This window comes from Symphodus melops (assembly GCF_947650265.1).
Source record: "Symphodus melops genome assembly, chromosome: 18".
Lineage (NCBI taxonomy): Eukaryota > Metazoa > Chordata > Actinopteri > Labriformes > Labridae > Symphodus > Symphodus melops.
In genome coordinates, this window is record NC_136708.1 from 5,687,118 (window position 1) to 5,696,277 (window position 9,160).

General features: G+C 41.3%; 1 protein-coding gene across 1 annotated transcript in view; it reads left to right on the plus strand.

Moving 5' to 3' along the window:
• fam135b (family with sequence similarity 135 member B) overlaps positions 1–8,606 on the plus strand; it is a 49,655-nt gene extending 41,049 nt beyond the window's left edge. The window contains exons 13-20 of the mRNA XM_079367428.1: positions 78–2,043; positions 3,569–3,735; positions 4,600–4,691; positions 4,810–4,907; positions 5,857–6,008; positions 6,183–6,293; positions 6,862–6,975; positions 7,979–8,606. Coding sequence (XP_079223554.1) covers positions 78–2,043; positions 3,569–3,735; positions 4,600–4,691; positions 4,810–4,907; positions 5,857–6,008; positions 6,183–6,293; positions 6,862–6,975; positions 7,979–8,184 — 2,906 coding nt within the window. The 3' untranslated portion in view covers positions 8,185–8,606. The remainder of the gene's footprint in view (positions 1–77; positions 2,044–3,568; positions 3,736–4,599; positions 4,692–4,809; positions 4,908–5,856; positions 6,009–6,182; positions 6,294–6,861; positions 6,976–7,978) is intronic.
• The last annotated feature ends 554 nt before the right edge of the window (positions 8,607–9,160 follow it).

Consider the following 9,160-nt stretch of genomic DNA (forward strand, 5'->3'; position numbering starts at 1 on the left):
TTACACCTAATAACTGATGTGTGTTATGTAAGTCATGAGTTTTAGTGTACAACTGCAATTGTCTCTTATCTTTCCAGAGATCGTACCACATGTGCTAACTACTGTTGGGCAGACCAGTGTAGATCGTGCCATCACTTCTGCTGATGTGATTTTTGAAAGCCGCCAGGGAGCCAAATCACCAGCAATACCTGAGGATCCCGTGGACAGTGACGACTGTATGGACCTGCCCACATATGTTTCACTCATAGCAAAGCAGAGTGAGATGAGCACCTACACCAGTAACCAGCACTCTGTTTCGTCAGTGGACAGTGCTCAGCACTCTCTAACAGAGGAAGAAAACTGGAAGCAACCAGATGAAAAACAAGGCCATCTTAAAAAGAATGGTAATCCAGGCCTGAGGTACATGGACGTTAAGCCTTCTGATGTGGATCTTAATAGAGGGGAAGAAATGCTGGTTCACTCCTTCGAACATAATCCTCTCATTGACTCTGATAACATCACTGATGAGTCTCTTCCTCATCAGGTTTCTGAAAGTACGGCACAACTTTGTGATGCCGCGAATGACAGCAATGACAGAGAGAGTGACAACAACGAAGAGGAGTCTGATATCGCAATGCCATTAAATCACTCCATGGATGACGTGAACGAGGATGTTCCTCTCATCAGCCTACCCATTGCCTATGCACAGTCAGTTCTATCTCCCTTTCCTGGGGATCTTAGAAAAGAGATGTCTCACCGTGGGGGTCTGGTCGGCTCCAAGATCATGAAACGCTCGTCATCAGTTATATCTGACTCAGGTATTGAGAGTGAGCCCAGCTCAGTAGCTTGGCCGTTGGAGGTCGCACTGCGAGGCCGACCTCCTCTAGACTTCTCCAGTGAGCGGGAGATCCCAAAGCAAATAGTGTGTCGCCACCCAGTCCACCGCAGTTCACTGGAAGGCCTGCGTTTGGAGAGCAATGGCAGCATTCCAAGTGGAGGTATCCAAGCCTCTCTCACCTCTATTAGCTCTCTGCCCTATGAAGAAGATCAGACCCAGAGACAGCTCAGCAAACTCACCAAGTCAGTCTCTGCTCCGCAGATAAGTAGCCCTGAAGACATTGAGGAGGACCATATACTGCTCAACCAGGAAACAGATAGCTTAGCAGAACACCAGGATTCATTAAGGATCACCAACAATCTAAATCAGGACCTAAAACATCTAAATTCTAAATTACCTCTTTTACACCCAAACTCAGTGGCAAACGTTGGCCATATTAGCTCTGAAATATCAGACTCTCAATACCTGTCAGAGACATGCGGTACCAAGTCAGTCCAAAGTGGTGTGTCTGATGTCTTGCTTTTACAAGACTCAGTGGAAAGCCCTCATGTGAAGGAAAGCACTGTTATTGGCAGCCAGGGGGAGAAAATGAACCACAGAACAGACATCAGTGGAGTAGGCGCCTCAGTGGAGGATGTGTATCTTGTTGAAACTGCAGCAGTACCCTGCAGCTGTGGAAACACACCATGTGTGCATAAAAGTTTAGCAGCTCAGGAGAGAATTAACACTGGAGATGAGTGCCAAAGTTTCTATCAGACCACTTTGCTCAGTGTTAAGGACCAGGAGTGTCTTAATCCCTCACTAAAGTCTTTAGGGCTTCAACATTCCCCAACAGACTTGCCCAACAGTATCACCACCACACAGAGGCCGAGTGACCTCACAGGGCTGAACGCCAATGATATCACGTCATCTGTTGGTCTCAGTCAGACACCAGGAAGTGAAAAAGAACCTTTGGACTGCCAGACTAAGCCCTCTAAGATCCCAAACTCAGGGCTGGCCTTTGTGAATAAAAAGATGGTGGAGGTGGTGAACATGTCAGTGTCCTGTGCTCCGACATGCCTGCCATTTTCTTCAGTTCTAAGAGACTCTCCATCCATCGGTGGAATATCCACTCGCCAGGCTACCTCACCTATTACCCATCAGCCACTGGGCTCCTTTGGTATCATCTCATCATCTTCGCTCAATGTCCTGAATATGGATGATGAGACCAATGAACGGATGCTTAAGTAAGTTTTTGTTTGGGCTAAACTTAGTGTTAAATTACAGCAAAACATTTTTTAATCCTTGTTGTATATCTTTAGTGATGGCTGGTACATGTGATGATGAGGATTTCTCACATATGGACCGCGGTTTACATCTCAGTTTGTTTTGCTTGATGCTGACATATGATAGAAATGATATTTGACCAGCGAAATGATCTAGCATCGCAATAAACTTTAAAAAAAAAAACAATTTTGGTTATACCCTCTGCACTTTGATTTGTTAAATCAAATTTCATGAAAAAGAAATCTAGAATAATAGGATATTTTGTCTGTGCATGACAGGCTGAATGATATTATATCGCTGTAAACATTGATGGATGAACATCTAGCTGTTGGCCTCACATTACAAAAAGAGCCAAGAGTTTGTTTGAACTGCAGCCCGCATTATGTTCTTTGCTAATGTCTCCCTTTTATTTACAAGCACGGGCACATGCTTTCCGTTGTACGTTAGCCTACTGAACAAGCTATTGCTCAAATATCTGCCAAGGGACAAGTGCTGACGTTAGCAGGCTAGATAGCAGACAAGCTAGTCAGCCAGTATCCAAACAGCTGCAAGTTAGCAGCAAATGTCAAAATTAGTCAGTGTAAACCAATTTAGTATAGTTTAATGACTCCACTTTCAGTTTTGAGTGGAACTTTAATCAAAATTGTCAAATAGGACAAATACTTAAGTTTAGGACTTTTAGACTAAAGGAGCATTTATGAAGCCTTTCTTAAGGATGACTCTTTTTTTCTGTTGACAAATCAAATTTTGTTCATCTGGCAGGTGAAAATAATACCTTCATGTCAGGGATGTCAGTTAATATTAAATTATGTAAATAAGCTTGTTTCCAAGATAAACTTCCTTGGAGTGAGATTATAATCCACACAAACTACAGGAGAGAAAAGCCAGAAACATGAGGTTTTATGGATACTTGGAGACGATGGCTGACATCTGGTGCAGTAGCTGGCAGTTACTCATACTTGGAAAGCTGAGCATATCAAAATGAAGTGAGGGCAAATTTCAAGCGAGGAAGTCAAGATGAGGTGAAATGCCTCTTGGGTGTATTAAATCACATCAAAGAGTGCAGAAAAATCCATCATGATTAAATGGAAGTACAGGAATTGGAATCGGATTTGTTTTGACTCCTGCACTGCCAAAGTCTATAACCTGGCTCCATGACAGGGTAATAAAACTTAGATGAGCTTCTTGTAAGTCAAGTCTGTGGGACTTGTGTTTATAAGCTTCAGAAGTGGGCAAAGTGACCTAAAAAATGTATCAAATGCAAAATCCAAGCCAGGTTTTTCATTATATGTTTGACCTTTTAGATTAATTTACCTTCAATTGAAACACTTTTGCTGTTATTCAATCTTTCTCCAAAATAAAATCTTATGTAAGGATTGTATCAGTGTGTTTTTGTCTTTGCACATTCACTCAATTTATTGCTAAGATTCCAAACATAAGATCTCGTTCTTTTTTTGATTCCAAATGTCATTTCTTTTTCTCCAGTTTCTACAAAGCCAAAGAGGAGCTGTTCAAAGAGCTGAGCTTCCAGGCCGGCTTGTACAGCGACCTTCCTCTTCTGGCATCAGATCTGCCCTACTTCCCCCCGGAGGAGGACGATGAGGAGTTTGATGACGGCATACACCTTGTGGTTTGTGTCCACGGGCTTGATGGTGGGTACCCACACATACATGTAGTTCACTTTGCTTGCTCCCTTGATTCAGACTTTACAGCTTTTTAACTGACTAGTGCCTGACTGATGTGAGCATGTAGGTGGATATTTAAATGAGATTTGGGCCAATTATTAATATATGTTTCCTGACATATGATCGCATAACAGTTTTTTTATCTGACACAAAATGCAGAAAATACTATCTGCAGCACAGAATACCCTAAGTTAAAAGATGCAAGCCTTACCGCACACAAAGCAAGGCTATAGACACAGTTTCAGTCTTGAAAGTCTCACATCAGTCGAGGTCTTGAACATGTGCGTCTGTATAGCTCTCCTTGGGGCGGCAGTAGCTCAGTACATAGGGTGTTGGGTTGGGTTAACCGGTTTAAGTCCTGATGTAGACCATAAAATGGAAGTTGGTCGCTGGAGAGGTGACAGGACACTATCCAAGTACTGCCAGAGGTGCTCTTGAGCAATTCACCAAACCCTGTGCCAGTCTGGTTCACTCCCTGTGTAGCAGTGTGCAGCAGAGCCAACATCTCTCCACTAATGCATGTCCACAGGTTTGTGCATGTGTGTGATTCAGGCCTATGTGTGCAATAACAGAGTATACAACCAGAATTTCCCTCAAGGATTAACACAGTATATAAAATAACAAATAAAATAAAAATTAGGTGTCTCTGTATTTATGGAATTGCAAATTTAATCTAATATCCAAGAGTGGGTGTTACAAACTTAATGCCATGTACTCCCTGTATAATCCTTCCTTAAAGCGTATTCTTGGTGTCTTTAATGATTAAATGGACTCTTTTTTTATAACTGCTGAGCCAATAAACTGTGTTCATAATGTCCTCCTCGCTTCCAGGAAACAGCGCAGACCTTCGCCTGGTGAAGACTTTTATCGAATTAGGACTACCAGGGTCCCGACTGGACTTTCTCATGTCAGAGAGAAACCAGGTGAATTTGCAAATGATGGTGATCTGAGCATAAAGGGAAAAATGTTCAGTTACATTCTCTGCTAATGCTGCAAAGAGCGCTGACAGCTGTGGGTTTTTTTTATTGTCTCTCCCTGCAGATTGACACGTTTGCAGATTTTGACACCATGACGGACAGGTTGTTGGATGAGATCATTCAGCATGTCCAGCTGTACAATCTCACCATTGGCAGGATAAGGTTAGTTACCTATGTGTAATACTGCGAAACAATCATAACACTGACAACTCTACTTACGATTGATTTTGAGTGATTATTTGAGGCAAAGCCAAAACAGAGGCAGTCATCAGCCTAAGCAGAATTTTCCTTGGTCAGTAGATGGCAGCAGAGGCTGTGCATACATCCAGCAGCCTTCACTTATGAGAATCACTGTTTCATGATAATATATCGACTCCAGACAAATACATGGCATAAAATGGATGAACAGCTCTTATCATACAGTGCCAAAAAGTATCTGACTTTCACATGATAGAAAGTGCTTCTTTACGCAGCATTGTGCTGCTTAGCTCCTTTGAAATTAAGCTATTCATCTTCCTGCTTAATTGCCCTCAATGTGCCAATTTTTTTTTTTTGTAAGAGTTTGCCACACAAGTTTGTTAACTTTCTTTATCGTTCTCTGGAGAGTAAGAATCAAAGAGAAAAGCAACGGAGTGCCACAACAGCATCTGGTTCTTTCCACATTACTTCTATATTTAGTCTGGGAGGAGACAGATGAGAAGCAGCAGACATGGCAACGAGGGATTTTGGGAAGAGCTGTAACAGAACAGTAATTAAACCAAGTGACAGACACAGCTTCATGAATCTAATATTTCCCACTTGCAGCTGGGTTGATGCATTTAATTTGTATAGTATGTCCTCTATGTCTAGCATCATTAAGTTGTCATTGCCTTTGAGAAGGTTTAAACATTGAATGAGTTCATGAATATTCTTTAATCACAATTTTGCAGCTCAAATCTCTGAATAAGCTCAGTAAAAAAAAAAAACACATCCTTCTAACAGAAGAGTCTAAAATAAGAGGCTGCACAGTGTCCTGGACTGTGGGTCAGCAGCGTTGGAGGCGTTGTGTTTCCTGCCACCCACTCAAGTTGCCAATTTTTCTCTCTGAAAGTTGTTTGTCTTCGTCCGACAGCTTCATTGGCCACTCTCTGGGGAACATCATCATCCGCTCTGTGCTGACGAGGCCTCGCTTCCGATGCTACTTGCCCAAACTGCACACTTTCCTCTCGCTGTCAGGCCCACACTTGGGAACGCTGTACAACAACAGCACCCTGGTCAGCACAGGTGAGGCCATTGCTCAGCAGGGGGGGAGGGGAAAGCACACTGCAGTCGAGCTGTATTGACAAAGCTTCATATTGCTGCGTTTCAATCCTTTTGCTCCTCAGCAGCATCATCCATACGGCTTCCATGCTGTTTTAAAATCATGCGTGTGTGTGTGTGTGTGTGCGTGGTCTATAGGTCTGTGGTTAATGCAGAAGTTGAAGAAATCAGGATCCTTGCTGCAGCTCACCTTCAGAGACCACGTTGATCCACGGAAAACGTTCCTCTATCTCCTAAGCCAGAAACCAGGTACTACTCTGGAAGCGGGTGAATTTCAAAGCAAAGGCACTTCATTGACTCTCTCTCTCTCTCTTTACAGAATTTTCCTTGAAAGATAGACTATTCAAATATTCATGGAAATGTTGTTGTCTTGTCTCTCTTGTCAAATTCCTGCGCGCGTCAGCTCGCTAGCTCTCAAACCGCGAGCGAGCCCTGCCAGCGAGCTGTGAGCGGCCTGTGAGAGGCCTCCCCACTGTGTGAGTGGAACAAAGCAGTCGTTTGTCACACTGGCTTGAAGAAGATAAGCCTGAAAACACTTTTTACCCCTCCAGCCCTGTGGCAGGCTGACAAAATGATCCAAACCCTGTCATTGGAAACCCACCAGTGCTCTCTCTTAAAAGCACACTGACAGGAGACTTGAGAAAAAAATGCCGTTTTATCGTATCAAGCCTGTCATTGTACTTTGTGATTGTACTTTGCGTTTTACAACCAATTCACTCCTTTCGTCTGTCTTCCTCTCTTTCCACTTCTCTCTCAATCACACACACTCACACACATACTTCTGTCTTGTTTATGTGTTTATTCTGTGTCCTTTTAGGGCTCCAGTTCTTCAAGAATGTCGTGCTGGTGGCGTCTCCACAGGACCGTTATGTTCCTTTCCATTCTGCCAGAATAGAGATGTGCAAAACGGCTATAAAAGACAGGACCACAGGTTAGAAACGTTTTTACCTTTGACACATGGAATTCATGGCCTTCATTTTAGATACTGAGGCACTCCAATTTTTCTTGAAAATAGTCATTTGTGAGGAAATAGATTAATCCTTCCATAAATCTAATTGTTATGATATTTCAATTCGAAAACGTACGGTCATTTTAATCTCAGAATCCCTAGTTAGTTAAATTCTACTTTTCTGTAAACTTTAAAGCTCCTGTGAGAAGTTTGTCTAAAAAAGACAAAAAAAAGCCAAGAAAATAAAATAAAAATTCCTTACAAGGCAGACTTTTTCTATTTTAATGTTGAGCTCTGCAGCAAGGAAGGTGTCAGACCCAGTTAGTCACATTGTGCTGCTAAAACAGACTTTATTGAACATTTTCTACGCACAGATTCACAATGAGTGATACTTTTGGCTGTTAAAATACAACAGGGTGAAATATTTTATGAAAAAAAAAAACATTATTTAAACAGAGATAATCGTTAATGACGTGTCCAAAGCAATCATCAAAATCAACACAAAGCAAAAGTTCCTCACAGTAGCTTTAAAGACTTAATTCTCTGAATGTGAGAGATTAGGAATAATTGACGGCAGGAGAAACATGTTTTAGAAATATGCATTTGGAAGATAGAAATCATGTTTAAATTGCAAAGTCAAGAGTAAAGTGAAAAAAAAGATGAAAACAAAGTTGAATTTTTGGTATTAATGCCACATTAGAAAAAAAAATCAAGGAGGGAGATTTTTGTAATCTGCATCTGGAGAAAATTTAAAGTTGAAATGCCGACTACAACTAAAAATGATGATAATTAATATTAGGGTTGTGGTATAAATGTCAGTTATTAGGTGAGGGAAAGATTTAGAAGATTCGAGAAAGTCCTTTCTGTAAGTCTGTTCATGACACTTGTTTTCATTCATGATTGTTTTAAAGAAAACATTACTCACTGTACCAATACTTCAGCTTTTCTGTTTCTGTCTCTAATTGTCCTAATTTTTTTTCTGAAGGCCCGGTGTACACAGAGATGATCAAAAACCTTCTGCAGCCGCTGGTGGAAGCTAAAGAGTGCCAACTGATCCGTCAGAATGTGTTTCATGCTCTGCCTAACACGGCCAACACCCTGATTGGACGCGCCGCCCACATCGCAGTCTTGGACTCTGAGCTTTTTCTAGAGAAGTTCTTCTTAGTGGCGGGGCTCAACTACTTCAAATAGAGGTGCTACGACTGCAGGGCTTATGGACAGGACCTGTTAATGGAGCTAGATTGGAAGAACTTTGAACAGTATCTCTATTGTATATAATCCCTGGTATCCAAGTCAAGACCTGCATATCCGTCTGTTTAGGGTCGTTAGCAGCTGTTATTTAAAGATCGGTGTAATGTGACTGTTTGCTCAGAAATCTGAGTTTGATGTGTAGCCATGCAAAACAACACATCCATCTATCACAGGATTGATTAGATGTTTTTTGGCCTTATAAATAACCTCTCAGCCAGAACACTAACAGATGCTATCTTTGGTCCAAAGCATTTAACTTTTCTTCCCTTTAGAGCGGGTTTAGAGTCTGATGGAGCCAACTAAGAGAGTCACACTAATAATGGTCCTTCCAAGCAAGGCCATAGATGCTCAGCATTTGTCCAATGAAACAGACTGAAATGAGCGCTGATGACCATCAGACATATGACTGACTATTTTTAATTTTTGGTTTTTTAAGTGTCAGATTAACTACACAAAGACTACTTACTGCTGTATGCATGTCTGGCTATTATTATTCATATGACACTGTTCTTGTCATACTTTGGGTTTATTAGGCAACATTGATCACAGACATGCTGAAGTTACCAAAAAATGTTTTAATGACATAAAGATCATCCAAAAACGAAAAAGTTAAAAATCCAAAAAGTCATTTAATCTTTTGCCCGATGGATACACAAGACAAAAGTAAAAAAAAAAAAAAAAAACAGAAAACAAACATTCAAGTAAACAGACAGACATGCCATAATGAGCATTTAATTTATTATCACAACCCCTGATAACCCTTCCCATCACCTGTTCAGTATCCATATTATCAATCAGTAAATCACCACGGTTTCCCAGCAAGCCGAGGTCCATGCATCCTTGTTCCTCTCGTACCTAAATTCTTTTAACTAAAACATCTCATAGGGTGGGTGATTACTTTTAAGCCAGTTAAATG